Source organism: Oenanthe melanoleuca, chromosome 3 (assembly GCF_029582105.1).
Source record: "Oenanthe melanoleuca isolate GR-GAL-2019-014 chromosome 3, OMel1.0, whole genome shotgun sequence".
Classification (NCBI taxonomy): domain Eukaryota; kingdom Metazoa; phylum Chordata; class Aves; order Passeriformes; family Muscicapidae; genus Oenanthe; species Oenanthe melanoleuca.
In genome coordinates this window covers 46,421,007-46,441,327 of record NC_079336.1, presented here as the reverse complement: position 1 = coordinate 46,441,327, position 20,321 = coordinate 46,421,007, and the positions used below count along the sequence as shown (strand labels likewise).

At 45.8% G+C, this 20,321-nt stretch overlaps 2 protein-coding genes across 3 annotated transcripts in view; one reads left to right on the top strand and one right to left on the bottom strand.

Annotated features, from left to right (window-relative positions):
- The window catches only part of ROS1 (ROS proto-oncogene 1, receptor tyrosine kinase), a 70,082-nt gene extending 67,698 nt beyond the window's left edge, over nt 1–2,384 (top strand). Inside the window, exon 44 of one of the 2 annotated variants that reach the window (XM_056488332.1) lies at nt 1,463–2,384. In XM_056488332.1, coding sequence (XP_056344307.1) covers nt 1,463–1,608 — 146 coding nt within the window. In that variant the 3' untranslated portion in view covers nt 1,609–2,384. The remainder of the gene's footprint in view (nt 1–1,462) is intronic. The other variant, XM_056488333.1, reaches the window with a different exon arrangement.
- Nucleotides 2,385–12,958: 10,574 nt separating this feature from the next.
- VGLL2 (vestigial like family member 2) lies at nt 12,959–19,898 on the bottom strand. The gene is made up of 5 exons (XM_056486958.1): nt 19,700–19,898; nt 19,202–19,317; nt 16,960–17,251; nt 14,747–15,259; nt 12,959–13,682 (listed from the first exon to the last, which is right to left on the bottom strand). The coding sequence occupies exons 1-5, from the start codon at nt 19,896–19,898 to the stop codon at nt 13,642–13,644; spliced, it is 1,161 nt and encodes a 386-aa protein (XP_056342933.1). The 3' UTR covers nt 12,959–13,641.
- Between the last annotated feature and the right edge of the window lie 423 nt (nt 19,899–20,321).

Below are 20,321 nucleotides of genomic sequence, written 5' to 3'. Positions count from 1 at the left end.
TCAGACCTGTTGGGGAAAGAATTAGTAAAGTATCTATATATCTGGTAAAAATATCTCAGTGACCTCATACTCACATTTGTGTAAACATCACCTCATCAGTTCCAGATACTTATACAGGAAACAAATCTGAATGCTCCTCTAGTGTTCTATACTTAGGCAGGTCAGCCAGCATATGTCTGGTCTGTAAATACCCCGTTTTACTTGGGTCCTTATTTTAAGGTTTCCCTCTTAAGAGTTTGCTGCAAACATCCCCTTGGCATTTGCCCATGTGCATTTTCCAAAGCAACTTGTCCCTGAAGGTTGTCATTAAATTAAACAAAAAAAAAAAAAAAAAAACCCAACAACAAAGAAGAGCTGAATTGGTTGATAAAGGCTTGGTTGGAGCTGAATTACTAAATGTGGCCATAATAGCCCTGAACTGACAAAATGAGTATCAAATGATTTCTCATTGCTGTCAGTAACTGTGGTATGTGACCACAGTTTGCTCTGTGTCCCATACCCCATCTTGCTAACAGGTTTCTAAAATCAAAATTCTCTTTCAGACTTCTCCTGATAATATTTCCTATGCTAATGGACTCTAGCATGTGGAATAAATTTCCGACTTTATAGCTTGGGGAGATGTGTGATTATAGTGACATAATAAATTGTGTGTTGCCTGGTGGAATAGCACAATGTTTGTGATTCCTTTGAACAGATAACCCTGAATGTCACATGATTAATTTTTCAGTTATGCAATAAAATAAGGAGGAAGTGTAATAAAAGAAGGTACATGTTACGAAAATAAATGAAAAAAATAGTAGTGGTTGTAACTTGAGTGTTTAGTTAACAATTTTTATATTTTAAAAAATTTATATCTGCTGCAATAAATTTCAAGCAATTATGTATATATGAACTGCATCAAATCAGGGGAAAAAGTTTTGAAAGTTTTTAAAAATGTGGAAACCACAGTGGATTGCCAAGTTTAAGCCTCTAGAAGGGCAGAATATTAGAGAGACAGAAGTCTAGACTAGTCCTCTAGAGAAACAGTATATAATGATTTTACAGATAGAAAACTGCCAATGTTACAGGACTCTTTAGCAATATTATTAGCAGGATTACTACAAAGGTTCAGATTAAAATCACTTTAGCTTTATGCTTCTTAACAAGGAAAAGAAGGAAGTCATGTATTCATGACACTATTGCTGCCTCTGGAGGTATGAACACTGATAAGCAACCTTCCCCAAGTGATTTACCTAAAGCTCTGGTGCATAGAGACAACAGCAGAAAATAAATTTGAATCATCATTCTTATGAGGTCACTAGACCAACTTTCTCCAACAGCTGTCTGATTTTGTTTGCTTTCTAATACTATGCATACTACATGTATATTACTAGGCTGTTGTATTTCCTTTTTTTAAATTTATTTTTAAAAAAATATTTTCCTTTTTGTTTTCCTTTCTCATTTTTTTTTTCTTTTAATGCAGATAATGATATCTCATGTGCAGATTCAGACAGCGTTCTTTCAGCCACATTAATGGAAACAAGGAATCAAGAGGGCTTGAATTATTTGGTACTAGTCAAAGAAGGCAATCCTGATGAAGAAAGCATCAATTCTGCTGAAATTAGCTAAGTCTGGTTACCACTGTTTAAGAGAGTGAAAGAAGAGAAAAAACTCTTCAAAGAAGACATAAACCAATGAAAATATTCTGCGTGTCATCATACTTACAGAGGTGTCTGAAAATGAAAAAAAACCCAACAACTCCTGAATAAAACTACCAGAAAACATAATAAGGTGTGGAATGGTGTGTATCAGGATAAGACAGGGATTTGATTTTCTATATGTTGTTGTTTGGGTGCTTCACAGGAGATAGTTTAAAGCAAAAAAAAATGGGTATCAGACAAAAAGGTATTTTACTGAGGTATTGATTAGGTTTATGCAATCACATGTGCCACAGGCACAAGGCAGCCCTTCCACAAAGGGAGTACTAGAATGCTACTTCAAAAAACAGACCAGCTCGTTCATGAATGAAACCAAACAATTGAAGTCTGCCTTCACTGTGCACAAACAGGATATTACAAACCAAAAAAATAACATAAATACCAAATTCCAAATCAGAAAGCAGTTGAAGAAGGGTGACCAGGCTGTCCACTGCTGCAGGTGGTCTGTTTCCCTACTTAATTTAAACAAATGTTTGCAATCATCTTCCATATTAAGTTGCACAGCAATTGATCTGTGAGTCTGGACAGTCCTGTTTTCTTACATTTATTCTCTTTTCCTTTTTGAATGTTCATCATCCTTGTTTATTTATTATCAGACTGGGTGAAGGGAGGTACTCTTCCTTTGTGTGCTTGGAGATCAACTCAAAGTATTTAATAAAATTTTATACAAACAATTATTGAATAAAAGACAGCAATAATTTTTTTCTAACCTTTCATCATGAGCAATAGTTTGCAAATTATACAGAGCTATTCACTGACATCTTTCAGCAAGCTAGAAACATGCTATAATTTTATGCAAATATTTGATAATGGGGCACACTGGAGAGTAGTAAAGGTTCTATCTTATCTCACAATGTATACATTTGTAAGAAGCAACTCCACTGCAATCAAGCTTCAGAAGTTCCTTAAGTGGACGTTCAACACAGATGAAAAAAGTTTGGAGTCTGAACATTTTACTAAAATGAAATAGAAATTGAGGTGTTTTGAATTAGGATTCTTCAAAGTCCCTGAAAAAGCCCTTTTAAGCATTATATAAATATTTTTCTTCAACTTCAAGTCAGTGTAAAAGATAGATTTGCTAATAAATACAATTGCAGCACTTCACTGTGCTCACCAGGCCATGAGCAATGGACAAACAGTGAACAACAGTGTTCCACATGATAGCTTCTTTAGCAGGAGAAACCTTCAATCCTCCCAAAATTTTGTAAAAATTCACAGGCCTGGCGAGCACCTGTGATGAAATATCTCAAGTCAATTCAGTTATGTGTAGGTCTGCAGTAGAAAAGAATCATGGAAGAGCCTAACCAACACGTGTAAACTGGGTTAGTGAGCATGAGTGACAGACAGCAGTCAGGAGTAATGCCCTCCAGTCACAAATACACAAAGCAGCACAGAAGGAAAAAGGGGAAGGTAATTCTTGTTGTGTTCACATTTTCTAAGTGTTGCAAGACAAGCCTAGTTTTAATGAAAAATTTAGCACAGCATGATAAGAAAAGTCTTAAGTTTAATACATTGCCAATAAATGAAACCTTAGGATTTTGACCAGAGATCTATGCCTTTTTGTACCTGATAGTATGAAAAATGTATTGGACAGGATAAAAATTAACTTATTGATCCAAATTTGAGGATCCTGATCTATAACTTGCTGAATTTAGTGGAAGACACAATACCTACCCTTCCCAGTAATTGCAGCCATCTGAGTCATGCTCAGTGGTACTGTGTGAGCTCTGGGCATGGCCCTACTCATACACTGGCCATAACTCCATCGTCTCTCCCTCATTTTCCTGCCTTTGAGAAGTAAGTATGCTAATGCAGCTTGTACACTGAGTTATGGTAAAGCTGAATTTGATGCAGGCAAAATTAGCCTCACTTACATGCACCCATGATTCGACTTAAAAAGAGTTTCTTAATCTCATATTTCTGTATCACACTTCTCCTTACACATCTTCATGATTTCACCTTCTCTGTCTTATTGAAGTGTTGCTTCTTCTCTTTGTTCAAACTCTTCTTGATGATTCACATTTTTCTCAGCAACACTTATTCACTATCAGGAGGTCACCTCTTGCCTTCCAGCAGACAGGCCTGTTGGCAGCTTTCATGCTGCTTCTCAACAGAGTAGGGAAGACACATATAAGAGGTGATGAGAAAGAAAGAACTCTTAATCACATTCTCTCTTGGGCAGGAAAATGGGTACTACCTGGCCTGTGTTTGCCTCTATTTTTACTTCCTCCTATCATAGATCAAGGGGAAGAGTCCAGGAACCCTTGAGTTCAAATGTCTTGACTTCCATGGCTATGGATTTTAAGTAAGTATAGATGGATTTAAGGGCAATAATGTCATTTAAAGGAAATAGATGTTTATCAGAAAGATTACATGCAAGATAAGCATAGTATCAGGCATGTGGATCCAATTTTCAGCTACTGTAAATCAGGTTAGATATCTTGAGCTAAGCTGATGTACAGCAGTACAAAAACTGCCTCCAAGGGTTTAGCTTAAATTTGTGCTAAGACAGGTAGACCTATGCCCAACCAGTTTCTGAAAAAAAAAAAAAAAAGAAAAGAAAAAAAAAAGAGGACTAATCTCTTTCAGTCTGCTTTTCTCCATTTTATTACTGAGCATGACATTACATAGCATGGAATATCTCTTTGGTTAATTTAAGTCATCTGCCTGGTTGCGTCCCCTCCAAATGTGGTGGGGAGGGGCCACAGAGTAAGAAGCAGAGAAGGCATTGATTCTGTGCAGGCACTTTTCAACAATATCTAAAATATTACAGTGTTATCAGTATTGTTTTGGTTGCAAATCTAAAATACAACACAAGATGAGCTGCTGTGAATAAGCTCCAACCCAGTACAGTCTCTAAGCTTCTGGGGAGAAGAGACATGTGCTCCCAGGCACTGATCAGGAGATGCCCCAGGTGAGTGTCTGGGCCATAGCAAGCTCCTGTCTCAGGCTCTCCATTGTTCCTTGGTGCCAGCACAAATGCTGAGCAGCAGTGGTGATCACTCTGCACACGTGATGCCACACACACAACCCACGAGTGTTGTGCTCCCAAACAGCCATGGCTGAGCTTTGAGCTGTGTTTGGATAGGTATGGATATATCGTGGGTCTGTAGCTGGTTTGTCTAGTCCTTCAACTACAGATTTAACATTCATATGAATGGGTGAAAAATATTCTACTTCTGCCTATGATTAGAATTTCCTACAACCCAACACAAATGCTGTGGTGATTAATTAATGCTTGTAAATTATTTTGTAAATGTGAAAGGCTATGGCAGAGGTTACTGATTTACTAAGGCAGCATTTTCAGTGGCATCAGATCTAAGTCTTCCATCTTCAGGTCTACAGCAGGTGGTAGCACCCAGCCATCAGAACATTTCTGTTTTTCAGGGCTGCTTGCAAGAGCTTTTGAGCGGGCATATGGTGATGATCAGAGCTATCCGAAACCTTGTCCCTCATGCTTTCTATTTGGGACCTATGATCAGGATACTATGAAAGAAAAACCAATATTTTATGACAAGAATATTGAGTTCTTATTAGATCAGAGGTAAAATTATGGAAATGTGCATGTAGCTGAGAGATATGCTAGGCACTAGCAGGATCATTCTCTGATCCCCATGTGCCACAGAGGAAGTGCCCAGTGACATAAACTGTGGGAATGTGGCTGTCAAAAGCTCTGAAGGGAGAATTTATACAGCTTGAAAAGATGATTTGTTGAGATATGAAAGGCAAATTTGTTTTGGTTTTATTGCATTGGACAGAAAAACTTGGGGTGTCAAGATAATTTCTTTGCTTTTTTGATGTTTAACATTCAGGTCTCATCTTCTCTGGGAGACTTTACTGTCATTCATTTAAAGGCCTCATCACAAGATTTGGGAAACTTATAAAAATGACCACCAGAAAAGCAAAAGATTGTATAGCTACACTGCTAACACAATTTTTTCTGTTAGTCTTTGTTACCTGCAGAAACTCATAAGTGGTGAGGACAAAAAAGGAAAGCACTAAGTTTACCTCAGCCCAACCTACCTGAGAACCTAAAGCCAGGATCCAGCACTGAGACTAAAGTTATTCCACAGCTTTCCTGCACTGCACCCTTGCTTTCCACGATGGTTTTTAGCAAAGAAAATTTTACCATCTATTTGAACTAACTAATATCTCGGAGTTATTTCCTCTTTATTTTTAATTTCTCTTTGACATCTGTGGCATGCTGTCTGGGATGATTTGAGTCCTCAGGTGTGGATTTACTGAGCACAGGTGAAAATAATCCTCAGTAATTTGGGTTTAGGACCATGCATTTTAATGGCAAATGTGAAGGCAAGCTTTGTTCTAGATTCAAATTTACCTCTTTCTACACAAAGCTGATATTAATTCAGTTAGACCTGAAAAAGGATGTTGCAGAAAAGAATGACTGTAAAATAGCCCTGGCAGGTCTGTTAATGGTAAAAAAATTCTAACTTACTTTCATTTAATTCAATCTTGAAAATTTTTTTTACACAAACACTTCTAGTTGCAGAAGCTTGCATACCAACTGGATTTTTCAAACACTCATGGCTCTATTTATAATAACACTTAGTAAGTCTAACTGATATTATGTTTTGACTCTAAAAACCAGCCAGAAACCCAGGGTATCAAAGCCAAGTGAAGATGCCAAAATATTGTGGTTATTACTACTGACATAAATGATACTGCTGTATAAATAATTTTTTTATGATGTGTTAACTTCTTTGTGTGGCATCTTCCACTTGGAGGATGTTTATCGCTGCCTTCTATATTTTACTGTAAGAACAGAGTTGTTCTCTCTCTTGTATCTCTATTTGGATATTAATTCCTGTTATGTAATTCTATTGACATAGCTGTATTTTCTTTCTGGAATGGAATAAAATGGAATCATTTAGGTTGGAAAAGACTTTTAAGATCATTGAGTTCAACCATCAACCCAGCACTTCCAAGTGCACCAGTACACCATGTGCCTAAGCACCACATCTACATATCTTTTCATTACTTCCAGGGATGCCATTCTACCACTTCCCTTTCAGCCTGTTCTAATACTTGACAGCGTTTTTTGAGAAGAAATGTCCCATAAAACCCCACTTAAACACCCTTGTGCAACTTGAGGCTGTTTCCTCTCATTCTGTCACTAGTTACTTAGGAGAAGAAATGGACCCCCACCTTCTAATAACTTTCTTTCAGACAGTCAGAGAGTGATAAGGTTACTCTTGAGCGTCCTTTTCTCCAGGCTAAACAACCCCAATTTCCTGAGCTGTTCCGTGTAATGTTTGTGCTCAAGACCCTTCACCAGCTCTGATGTCCTTCACAGATTTACAGAATTGAGGTTGGAAATGGCTCCAAGATCACAGAGTCCAACTTTTGACCAATCACCCCTTTGTCAACTAAACTATAGCACTAAGTACCATGTCTGGCAATTTCTTGAACACTTCCAGTGATTCTGCCACCTCAGCAATCCATACTAGTGCTTGACAACACTTTCCATAAAGAAATTCTTCCTAATATCCAACCTGAACCTCCCCTGGCACAACTTGAAGAAAAGCTATGAGCAGCCAGATTCTTCAGGAGAATGTTGTGGGAAATGGTGTCAAAAGCTTTATTAAAGGTCCAGACAGACAAGATCCACAGCCTTTTCCTCATCCACTGGGTGGGATATCTTGCCATAGAAGGAGATCAGCTTAGTCAAACAAGACCTGCCTTTTGTAAGCCCATGCTGCCTGAGCCTGATCCCATGATTGTCCTGCATGTGCTGTGTGATGGCCCTCAAGGTGATCTGATCCATTCAGATCCTTTCTTCAGGGAATGCTTTCTGGAATGACTACCTATCTCCAAATAGAAATAAATTTCTGGGGAAAAGTGTTACTAAAAATCTCTTTAGAATTCTTTGATTAACTTTTATATTAGGAGTAAAGTATTTAATCTTGATGGAAGCAATATAAGAAACAGTGGTGACAAAGTGACTATAGCTGCAAATGCCCTATAGCTACCATGTTTGCACAGTTGTACTTTGGCTCAGATCACAAAGTCCTAAGTGGAATATATGTTTCTGGGACATGGGAAGCAATAAAAGATATATGAGTTACAGGATGGCATTTAAAAACAAGTCTGTATGAAAGGAAGTTGGACTGTGAATAAAGACTGTTACTCTAAGGACTATGCAAATATAAAAAATTGCAAATTCTTATCTGATCTACACTTTTTTTTTAAAAAACGGCAGAAGTGCCAAGTTAAGTGGCGAAGGAAAACAATAACATGCTCTTGGAAATACACTCCCAGAGCGTAAACAAAATCAAATAAAAGTGCTGTCTTAAATATAGGATTTGCATTTTCTTAGCAGAATAAACTCTCTGCCTTGACTCTCTGTGCACTCACTGAAGTGGAGGTCATGGCTAGTGACAACTGGGAACTGTTCCTGGAGGCTTTCTTGCCTTTTTAGGTTATGAGGGTCTCTGTGTGTTTAGGATAATATGATTGACGGCTCCACTCCGGCCCCAATTAGCACCCTATAATTTATTAGCTTCTGCTTTCAGATTATGCGCTAACTTCACAAATATTTCAACCACGGAAACAGCAGCTATCAAGTGTCTCTTTCCTGATCCAGCTCACTTGGACTGCAGCTAAATACAAGGAGGGAGCTGTGTAGGTCTGTCAAGAGAGAATAATCATTTGTGTCTGTGTGTGACTGGGGCTGTAACAATTCTTTAGGACTTCTGGAAAAAATGAGTTGTTCCACTGAATCAGAATCAGGGGTCAGGGCTTGGCTCCTGCCACAGAGGTTCGATGCAGGATTGAGGCCAATGCAGTGGCTCTTCCTGAAAGGGCCCATGTTTGCCCAACTCTGTTTATCATGTAAATACTGGCTCCATGCAAACAACATTGGCAAGAGAGTTTGTGTCCCTCCTAACACTGCTTCTTTGCTTCTTGCTGCTGTGGTGTGGGGCCAGAGCACTAAGTACAGGAGGGAAGAGCCTGGGTGAGGCAGGAGAACAGACAGGGAATGAGATGCAGGATCTAAGCTGAGGACAGAAGTGAAGGAAAGGAGAAGTTGGGGTGGGTATGATGAGGGAGGAGGGGCACCTTGCAGCTGTAGCCAGGCCACAGAGGGCAGAAGGAAATGTGCCATGCCACAGGGAGATGGAGTACCCTCAGTAATACCCAATGTGGTATTATCTCCTAATGGGACAGCACTCCTGCCAGTATTTACCCTTCCTTTACCACAAATGAATAAGCAACTGGCACATAGAGAAAAATGCTCCTGTCCTTGGCCAGCCTGTGCTTTTGGGGGCTGCAGCTGAGAATGGCAAATGGAAGTGCCCATGCATGAGACTGGGGCCCAGGAGAGTGCACACGTGCACCCTACAACCCAATACCCCTGCACCCCAATACCCCTGCACCCCAATACCCCTGCACCCCTGCACCCTTGCACACCTGCACTCCTACACTCCTGTACCCTGCACCCAGCATCTCTGCATCCTGCACTCTTACACTCCTACTCTCTTGCACCCTGCACACCTGCTCTCCTACACATCTGCATTTCTGCTCTCTGCATCCCTGCACTCCAGAACGGGCTCATCCAGCACCTTCCCTTGCAGTCTTGCAGGACCTGGTGCAGAGAGGGAAGGGGCAGGAGGATGGGGACATGGCACCCCAAGGCCTCTCTGCTACAATTTGCACTTACAGCTTTGATGAACATTATTTCAGAGTTACACCTGCCTAAGGCAGTAGAAGGTGCATTGCAAAAGCAACTCTTCCTCTACGGTTAGAAATGGACATGAAGAATCCAGGCTTGTCACTACATTCAGATTAGATAATAGCGTTACCATGCTGGGAACTAAATTAACATTATGGTTCCCTAGGCTGTAGTCCCAAAGCTTGGGAACTGAGTGAAGAAAAACTATTGTTTCTGTTCTAATTTTTTTTTTTTTTTTTTTTTTTTAAGATCTCCTACTTGCATTTCCCTATGCAAAATTGCCTATCAGACAAAATCAATGTCTTACTCGTGAAAATAACCATAGGACTCTCTCCTTTCCCTGCTGCAATTGCTCCTCTGGGTGGCAGGCCCGGGAAGACAGCCAGGACACTACAATCCTCCCCAGGAGCTGGCTCATCCTTCTGTAATCAAAAGGGCACGTTAATTACAACACTTGCCCAGAAAAATATGCACAGCAACTGTCAGTTAGAGAACGCTGCTGCATCCAAAGCCACCAGCAGCATTTTCCTCCCTTCCAAGAAGGGCCCAGCATTTAAGCCCTAGCTAGAGCTCGCCTTGTGAACCTAAATATCACTTCAAAGGGAAGGCGAGAAGGGTCGGCAGCTCCTGACCCAAGGAGGAGACAGGGCAGATACATTTCCCCAGAGGCGGCAGCACACAGTCTAGGGGACGCAAAAGGGACAATTCAACCTCTCTTTCACCCTCTGTCCCCTCCCTTCCTTCCCCTCTGCTGGGGGCTCCTATGGCAAACACACTGGAAAAAGAGATAAGAAGTAAGCAGCACTACCCTAAAGCTCTCCAAAATTAGACTGCAAATGTAGGGGCACATATATACATCTATACATTCTTGTGACTGCAGCCATACTGAAACAAAAACCTTATTAATATAAAGTGGAGTCTGCACCCACAAATACCGTGCCCTATCCATTCCCACCTCCATCTTTCCCTTGACAGATCACTTTTAAGCTCAGAGATCATTAAAACAGTGCTCCTTCATGCTTTGCTAATTTTCACCCATTTTCAGAAGGGGAAATAAATACCTGTGGTGAATACATCCAGAGCTCATTTTGGAAACTCCTGGTGGAGAGGATACTCTTGCTGTTGTTCAGCAGCAGATACCCTTGCTATGTCCAGCACTGCCATGCTCTGCAGCAGATGCTGTCCCTCTGCCTCCTTCTCTGGACTCTGCTCAAATTGGTTTGAAGCTGTTTGTGTCTGTCTGTCTGTCCCAGCTTGACTAGTCTGTTTGTCAGGCTAGCAGCTAGAGAGTACATTGTGGTGCATGACATTCAGAAAGGGACAGCAGGAGGATCTGCTCTTCAGGCTGCAGAGATGGGGACTCAAATCCCTTTCAGTGCATGACAAACATGTGACAGGTAATATTTATGTAACATCTAAGAAGGGTTTCTTCTGTAATTCCATATTTTCTGCAAGCATTCATGACTAAGGGAGTAATAACCTATGATGTAAAGAGGAATAAAACAGACTTGAGAAATGGCACGGAGATTATGTGCACTGTTACAGCATTAGGAGCTGTGGCCCCAGTCCTGCAAAGACGAATGACAAAGCCTTAAAGGTTGGTGCTGTGAGTGGTCCTTCAGGAGTCAGAATAAGACAGAGTGAGCAAAACTTCAAGGATTGGCCAAAACAGGGCATGTGTACTTTCAGACTGCAGTCCATCCAGAGTAGGAACATTTTTAAAAAGCTTTTTGTACTTTTAACACCTTGAGCCACTGTCTTGGGTTTTGTGTTTAGATCCTTTCATGATAAAATAGTAAAAAAAATGTACCCATAGAGCAAATGCCAAAACCAATATTCATAGATTCATTGCATAAATTCTCAAGCTTGAATACACTCACAGTCAAAATGAATTGTAAATGCCAATGTAGTAAACGTCTCATCTATGCTTACATTAATATTTCCAAATGTATTTGGGCTGCGTCACTCAGCCCCCCTTGTTAAGAATTGCAGAGAAGAGGAGAGGAAAAAAGAAAGAAAAAATAAATAATTGTGGTGAAGCATGACCAATCATAGACTCAGATTTATCTTTTTTTTCTTTCTTTTTTTTTTTTTTTAAATATAAAAACAGCCTAAAAAACCCTCAGGAAAATCCTCACAAAATGACCCTGCTAACTTTAAGTTTCTGCCGTTAAACATTGTTTTTAGTTACTTTTCTCCTGCAAAAAGCTGGTGCCTTATTCATTGATGAACACCTCAGAACGTTTTTTGTTTAACAAATAATATAAACCCTGGGGTCATTCCCTTGCCCTTTGCAGCTTGTCTGGGCTCTGGCTATTTGGAGGCTGAGGGAAAAATGCCCATTGGTTTGTCTCACTGAAGGAATCACGGTAAGTTCGCCCTGCCATTTGCTAAGCTCTGGAGGGGGTGATCCTGGTCAGCTTCCCACAGTATATAATCACACTGCTTTGTCAAACTCTTTCTGTTAGGATTCCTATTCTTTCCCAGAAACTGAGGGAAAGAATTTCACCAAACCCAGGAGAAGCAAGCTTGAGAATTCATAATTCCACTTCTGACACAGCGTGACTATTATGCCAAATTATGTAAGAGTTTGAAAGGTAAAAACTCTCATAGCAGCACAATAGTTCATTTTCTATTGCTTCTCCCAGTTTTGGGGGATAATGTTAGGAATTTCCTGCTATATGCTTTAGAATTTTCCAGCTTCAAAGACAATACATTAAGGAAAAAAACAAACAAACAAACAAAACCCAGAAAACCCCCCAAAACACAGTAATATTGGAATCAGATGTTTTGTCTATAAAAACCTCAGCTTTTAAGTATAGGGTAAGTGCCACTTACGCCCTGTTTCATTAATTATTCATTACCTGGTAGTAACATTTTAACTTACCACTGCAATAGCAATTCTATATGCTCCAGTCCCCTCTTCTAACAAAAGAAATATGGAACAGCTCTCCTACTTCAGCTAATTTTACAGACACACCATATTCTAAATTGTAGCACTGCAATGGTCCATATTTTCTTATCTTTTGTATTTATCTCTGTGTATTTTACTCACCAAGAAAATATTTTCAGCTGTTAGGATTTCTATTTGTCTTTCATGTAAAATAATAAAATAACTCACTTCATCCACGTGAGAGATATATTTTTGGCTTCATCCTGAACTTTCCAGTTTGCCTAATTTCTCTTATTTAGCTTTAGTTCTTCATTAAAGTACACAGGGTGAAAGGAGGAGATACCTTTAATACAGCTTTACTACTGTTGGATATCTAATTCCCCCTTTCAAAAAACCCCAAACAAAACAACTACTAAAGTGGCAAAATGACAGCAACAAGTAGACAAAGGGAAGTGTTAGAGGCAACTCAGAACTAATGTCCATCACGTGCTTTTTGTTCTGGTCAACCCTTTAAAGGCTGTTGGGTTGGAGGTGAGCCGTTCCTCATTGGATTCCTTTCTTCCCCTGACCTAAGAGGGTTTAACTTTCACCAAGAAATTTTATTGAAAAAAGAAAAAAAAGAAGAAGAAAAAAAAAAAAAAAAAAAAAAAAAAAGAAGGAAAAAACCCCCTCAAACCTAAAAACCAACCAAAACCAAACAAACAACCCCACCCCCAACCAAACAACTGTTACACAGCCAATGCAAATGTGCCAAACTCTGAGAAATGCCACCTTGGTTTTCGTCTTTCTGGGATTTAAGCAGTTGTGAGGGGAGCAGCTGCATATCTGTAAGTCCAGGGCAGGTGGCCCAAATCAGACACTTGCCACTCACAACCACAAAGCTGAAAAACAGTTCCTTGATAGTCCGAAAATGTCCATAAGTTCCAGTTTCTTCTCCGTTAATTTTTCTATAAAGCAAAATAAAAATCCAGTTCAAAACTGCTGAGTAGCTTTCCCCTGGTTGCATTCAAGAAATAACTTTCACTGTCATAAAAAAATATTCACACCACTATAAAACCCCCACAACTTCCTCCATTGCCTGTATGAAAGCCAGTGATTTTGCATCACCATCGATGATGTTGTTGGACTCTTTCAGAGTAGTCTGGCTGCAGGTCTGGGTGTGGGGTCTGCTTAAATAGAAGTTCAATGTCTTTGGCTCTCCTCTTGCAACAAAATGATTTTCCTTTCCAAAATAAGTCTAAAGTATCAGCCTTGCAATGCCAGGTCCTTTTAAATCCCGTTGTCTTTCCCCGAGCAGCAGGGCCACGGTGGGCTTGGAAAAGGGCAAGGGGGGATCTGAGAGTCTTTGAATCAGCACATCAGCTCAGAAGGGATCCACCACAGAAGGAGTAACGGCGAGCTGCAAACCAAGATCAGAAGCTGTTACAAACTGACCCGATTTCAGCTCTGAATGCCACCATGTCTAACGGGCAGAGAGCTAGAGGGAAGAGCCAAGGGAAGAAGAGTGAAGGACAGCTCTAAAACCAGTACAGATCCTTGCTTTTATCCTGAGGTTGCAAACCTGAGAATGGAGAGAAGAAAAAAAAAAAAAAAAAAGGAAGAAGAAAAATAGGTACAGGCATTTAAGAACAGAGGAAAACAAATTGCATTTCTTGCCAGTTGAGATCAGTCTAAAGCATGGAATCTCCAGAGCCCTAGACGGCTGTGAAATAAGGAGGAGAGCCCAAGCCAGACTGGAGAAAGGCACATGTCCTTCCTGCTTTAAGTGAGGACACCATAAGGAGACCTTCGTGGCTGCAGTAGTGAAACCAGCATGGAGTAGTCTTCCCTTCACCACCACTGACTCAGGATCTGTCACTGCTGACTGTGCCTGTGTACCCATTTCTGTCAGCACCAAGCCACAGCCTTGGCTCCAGACACCCCAACAGGCACTACCAGGGGAAGACCACTGCCTTTTTTGCTCAGCAAATGCAATTGTGCTTTCATCTCAAAAACTGGAAGGAAAAGGTAAATAAGGAGAGCAGCTAGTTCATGAACCTGCATGGTGTCTAGAAATGATCCCTCAGGGCAGAACATGGATAGGGCCAAACAATGACCTTTGGGGCTGCTCCATTCTGCTCTCAGCTCTCGCTGCTCAATGCAGGAGCAAACCAAGGCCAGGACAAAGTACCTCAAAGCAGCCTATAGCCTCAGGGCATGTTTGAGGGAGTCAGAAATTGAAGTAGTGTTGTGGAGATGTGATTTGTTGGCCTGTCCCATCCTTCCTCTGCCTTCCTCACTTGCTTGGCCTGAGAGCCCCAGGAGAGCACCCAGGGTAGAGCTCAGGTGTCACACATGGGACTTCCACCCTCACAGCAGAACCTCATCCACGCCCCATGAGTCCTTCCCTACTGCTCTGGACAGTGTAGAACCAGGGAGCAGGGGGACAGCAGGGGACTGGAGGGACCGAGGGCAGCTCGTTACCTGTGTCCACGTTGAGGCCAATGCTCTGCGCCATGTCTCCTGTTGCATTGGGGAAGGGGCCCGGTGTGGTCCAGGCCGCAGCAGGCCCCGCTTCGCTCTTGCCCAGCTCGCAGGGGGGGCTGACCGGCGCGGACACGGAGGCGGGGGTGAGGCGGTGCGGGCGCACGGAGGCCGTGGGCACCAGCAGCGAGCCGTAGCGGGGGTCGAAGTGGGGCCCGTAGACCTCGTGCACGGCGGCGGGGCGGGGGTAGGCCGTGCTCTGTGTCCCGATGTAGGGGTGGTGGTGGTGGTGGTGGTGGTGGTGGTGTGCGTGGTGCCAGGGCTCGGGGCCGCCCTGGTGCAGGTGGCCGTGCAGAGAGGCGGGCGCGTAGGGGTCGGCGGCAGAGAAGGGCAGCTCGCTGTGGGCGGCGGCTGCCAGGGGGCTGCTCAGGCTGGCCGGGACCGAGGAGGGCTGGTACGTGCTGTTCCAGAAGGAGGGCGGGAAGATGCGCTGGCTCATCGGGAAGGAACCATCTGGGTGAAGGAAATGGGAAAGGAAGTCAGCAATGAACACACCTCACAAACCTTGATCTCCTTTCCCTAAGGCTCCGTCCCTCCCTGGTCCACCCAAACCTGAGGTGGATTCATTCCCTTTATTCCACAAAAAACTGACAAACATAAGAATTTGCTCCAAACAATACAGATTCCTCTCCAACTAAGCATCCAGAGCACTTTGCCTATGGCTTATCCATGAAACTGCAAGTGTACCCTCCAGCTTTCTCCTACTATGTAGATGGGCAGAAGGTCATTACCTAAGGCACAAAAGCCATCACTTTTCTTAGTGGAAAATGTATGAGAGCTACTATACATCACTTTAATTTTCAGGATTTGGTTTTCCTTTTTTGTTTTTGTAATAATCTCCTTTTCTAAGCATTTATGCCCAACGCTTCCTGGAAAGCGGCTGCTGCCTCAGTGCAGTTGCAAAGTGGGCAGGAATAGTGAGAGATGTGACTAAAGGCAAGTTTGAATCACACAAATATCTGGAGCAATTCTCCATCTATTACAGCGGTCTGTTTCTTAGGTATACTGTCAACATGTTTGAGAAGCCCTTAGCAGAACTTTGGAAATTGGCAGGGTAAAGGACAGGGACCACTACATTTTCTTAGCCCAGTTAGCAACATGCAAGATGGACTGGTGATTATTAATAGCACAAATAGATCTTATGCACGATTAATTGGGAATGCACACTGTTCCTGAAAGAAATAAAACCATGTTCCTAATACTTCTGTGCCAGTGAGGAATGTCAGCTCTGAGCCTTGGCATTGCTTGGGAGAAGGGGGAGTAGTTCATGATGAGCAAAAACACCTCCTCTACTGCCATCAATTCCAGGACTGAATATCTCTCACCCATGAAATATTCTTAGACACTACAGACAGCAATCTGTGCAGGGTCTGGGAAACCAGCCCTGGCTGAGCAGGTGGCCCTGTGAGGGAGGGTTACTAAGACTGTCCACAAGGAAGTGCCAGCCCTAACTCGGAGTGTGGGGAATCTTTCTCCCCTCTTCCCTGACTACCCTCATGGGCCTGTCCAGTGTGAATCAGGCATGGATATGGAGAGCTGTGCATAAGCCATAGCCTTGGCCTTGGCAGTACATAGCCATGGGCAGGTCTGGAAGCCCTTGTTTTCAGAAACTTAAGAGTCCTTGTCAGCGCTCCAGCAGCAATCAGGGTGTGATACATGCACACACACAATCATTTTCTTTAGAGGTGGAAAGCTGTTTTGATAGCTCCCACATTTACTTTTGCTTTGCTCCCATCACTATGACCACTCTAAACTGAAGGCTTGGGTCAACAGGAAATACACTGGTCACAGTCACATTTTGGGAGTCACTCCGCGGCGGTAGCCCCTCCAGGTAAAGCACCTGCAGTGAAAAGACAATTTGTTTCCCTCACTGCCTCTCAGGCTGCTTTCCCCCTGGGCCATGCCCTCCCTGCATAATCTGAAGGGCTTTACTGTTTCTTTTTTTACCCTAAAAGGGCCATGCAGCTGGCAGCTCCTAGCCTGGTATCCCAGGGGATGCCTGCCGGGCACCAGCCGCTGGTGGGGGGGAGGAAGGAGCCGGGATGCAGAGCCGAGGCGGGGCGAGGTGCCAGCCCAGAGGGCACCCCCAGCATCCCCCTCATCCCCCCACCCCCTGCATCCCCCGCATCCCCCGAGCCGCGCTGGGCGCTCACCCCGCCAGGAGCCTACGTTCCGCGCCGCCTTCGCGCTGCCGAGGGAGAAGCTGCTGGGCTGGCTGAGCGCCCGGCTGAAGTGCTCATCCACCACTGCGCTGATATCCCCCTGGAAGTAGGTGAAGAGGACACAGCGGGAGCTGATGTACTCGGCCTCGGGGGGTCGCTCCTTCTCGGGGCTGCAGTCCTCCTCCTTGATGCTGGCCGCGGGGTGGCTGGAGAAGGAGCTGCCGGCGCTGGCGCTGCTGCCGCTCTCCGGGGCTTCCTGCATTTTGGAGTAAAAGGCTAGTTTCTGCAGGGAAGGAAAGGAAAGGAAACGGAGCCGGTCACGCAGCGCACCAAGGTGCGCTGTCCCGCCCTTGTGCCATCCTCTCCTGCCGTCTTCCGAGAGGATGCCACAGTCTGGTCCTCGGCTGCCCGCCGTTCCCTCAGCATACACCACAACCCTTACACCCCCATATCGCCCTCTGTAGTCCGGGGTCAGTGAAGGGACTGCAAATAGGGCTGAGGGGTCGAAACCCACAGGCGCCGAACGGGATGGAGCAAGACAGCCGCCGGGTGGGGAAGGCGCGGCGGGACGAGGGTCACATCGCCGGATCCCCCGCACCAAACCCCGCAAAAAAAGGCTCTTTGCAGCTGGCTCCGGAGCGGACGGCTCCACGCGCCAAGGGGCTGCAATGCGGGGACCCGGGAGGGCCACGGCCGAGCACCCACGGAGCAGCGCCGGCAGCTGGGAGAAGGCGAGAGCCTCTCTGTCCCCGGCTCCGAAAATCTGTCTGGTGCAAAGACTGTCCCGCCGTAACCTACCGCGGCGAGGTAAAAGGAAAGAGGGGGGGAAAAGGCTGAGAGTCTCAAACACACTTCGGGGCAAAACTCAGCATTTCCCTGGACACCAAGAAGCTCCAGGTATTTACTACAAGATTAATCTGCTTTTACAGGACTCCGTCGAGTAGGAAAACAGCCGGCGTTGTGAAGTTTGCCGGATGTTTCCCGTCCTTATGCGCTTTAGCGTGTCTGCAGCTGCTGGGAGTTTCATAGCAATAAGCGCTGGGACGCGGAGCCCGGGTTTGGCCGCTGCGGGCAGAGCCTTGGGGCGGCCGGCGGGGGAAGAACCGAGAGGACCGGGCAGAGTCTTGGGCCAAGACACGCGATATATTTGATAATGTCATTCGTCGCGACGACGGCCTTTCCGCTTGGCTCCCTGTTCGGCCATTGAGGTAATGATCATCCCCTTTAATAATGTCATAAGCCGGGGGTTGAGGGGGTGGTGAGAGGGAAGGCAAGGTGGGGGAGACATCATCTGCTATTTGTGACGGGTCCTGGGCCCCGCTGCCGGGCGCTGGGGGCGGCACAGGAACCGCCACGCCGCTGGCCCGGCGCTGCACGGCGGGGACTGCACCCGCCTCGGGCCCGGGACGCTGTTCTCTATATCCATCCCCTTCTCGTTATGCTGGGGGAGGAAGGAATTAATTTCTGGAAGAGGTAAGGGCTAGGGAAAAACTGGGAACGCAAAGGGGTTAAAAGGAAAAGCGGTGTGCAGCAGGTGCAGCCCGGGGAGCCGAGCCTGACCCACGCGGGATCGTGCGCGTCCCGGCGCCAGCAGATCCCCGCGCACCGCGGGCCGAGCGTGCCCGAAACATCCCCGCGGCCGGAGCCACCCTTGTCTTGAAACCTCGGGATTAGCTGATACCCGACCGCCCGGGCGGAGCTACACAGGGTGAGGCGACGGGACGCGGCTCCAGCTCACGAAGCACCCGTGGGTCCCGCAGCCGGGGGACTGGGGGATGTCCCGGGGTCCCGCCGCAGAGAGAGCCCCGGGAGAGGGGAGCATCCTGTAGCCCCTTGCTGCCCTTCGCGGTCGCGGTTTCCTCCGCTATCGCCAAACCGGGGAAACCCCGCAACTTCCCGTCTCTCTCGCCTGCCCCGCTTCCAGAGCGTAACTCCGGAGCACCCCTCCGAGGCGGCTGCAAAATCCCTGCACCCCGCGGCTCCCCCGGCAGCGGGATGCCGGCGCGCAGGGTGAGCGATGCCTCGGGAAGCCCGGTCTCGCTGCTCCCGACGGTCCCCACACACATCGCTACCCCGATCCGCCGCGCTCGCAAGTAGTACGTCCCGGTAGAGAAAACAAACAAGCAAACATTTTAAAACAAACTAACGAGAAACAACCCCCCCTAAAATCCTTCTGAGGGTTAAAATCGCGCCCTCTCTCTCAAGGCATCCAGTTTGCCGCCGGGGTACGTACCCTGCCGAGCCCCGCGCCAAGGTGGGATGCGGTTCTGCTCCGCTCACCATCGCAGGCTCCCAGATCTCCCCCCTCCCGCCCCCCCTTTCCCCTCCCCTTCTCCTTTTCCCTTTTTCCTTTTGGTGAGGCCCCAGACGGCCATCCTCCAGACGATACCCCTCCCACCTTCTGCCTCCTCACCGCTGTCCCCTACTCGTACCTGGTGGTAGGGGCTGTAGGCTGCTGCAAGGTAGGGCTGGGGACCGTAGACTTGGTACATAACATCCAAACAGCTCATGACTGGCCGCGGCCGAGAAGTATTTTTTTTCTCATCAACTCGTGTTCTGCAAAGTGGAGTAATGCTTTGGGGGAGGGAGGTTCCCGGGGGTTAAGAGGCACCACGCATTGGTGGGAGGAGTGAGTGGGGATGAGGCCGCTCTGGGCTGTGCTGGCACCCCCTCCCTGCCTTCTTTCCCTGCCTTCCGCCCTTCCTATAGCGTGGCTCCCTCCCGCAAATACGCCGGGACTGGAGGGGCTCCCCGGCCGCAGGGGGAATTTCAGCCGCGGGCCCGGGGGTGGCAGAAGCGGAGGGAGCAGGGAGGAGACCCCCGTTCCGCAGCCGGGACCGCCCGGGAGCAGCGGGGCGGGAGGCGCGGGGGAGCTCCGTCCACTCAGAAGGCTGGCGGGCTGCGGGGGGAACCGGGGGTCGACGGAACATGGGGGCTTACCCAGAGAGTCAACCCATCTCCCGCTGCTTTTTATTTAATTTCATTGATTTCATTACATTCCACGCGCCTCCTGTGCCGGGTGCTGCCCCGCTGCCCCCGGGGAGGATGCCCCTGCCGCTCCCCACCTCGTCGGGCCCCGCTCCCGGCCCGGGCGAAGTGGAGCTCCGGGAAAGGCAGCGATCTGGGTGACCCCATCCAAATCCCACCAAGTCCGGCGTCCGCCGGAAAATGACACCACCAAAGCCACTGGACTTGAGAGGTCTGATAAAGTGAAGGAGGAAAAACCAGTTGCTCCCGTGGAAGAATCTCCCCAGAAACTTTTGAATCATTACGAATCCCAGGAACGGCGATGCTTTGCATTTAATAGAAATTAAAACAACGCGGAGAGCAAAGTCACTCAAAACAACAAATTA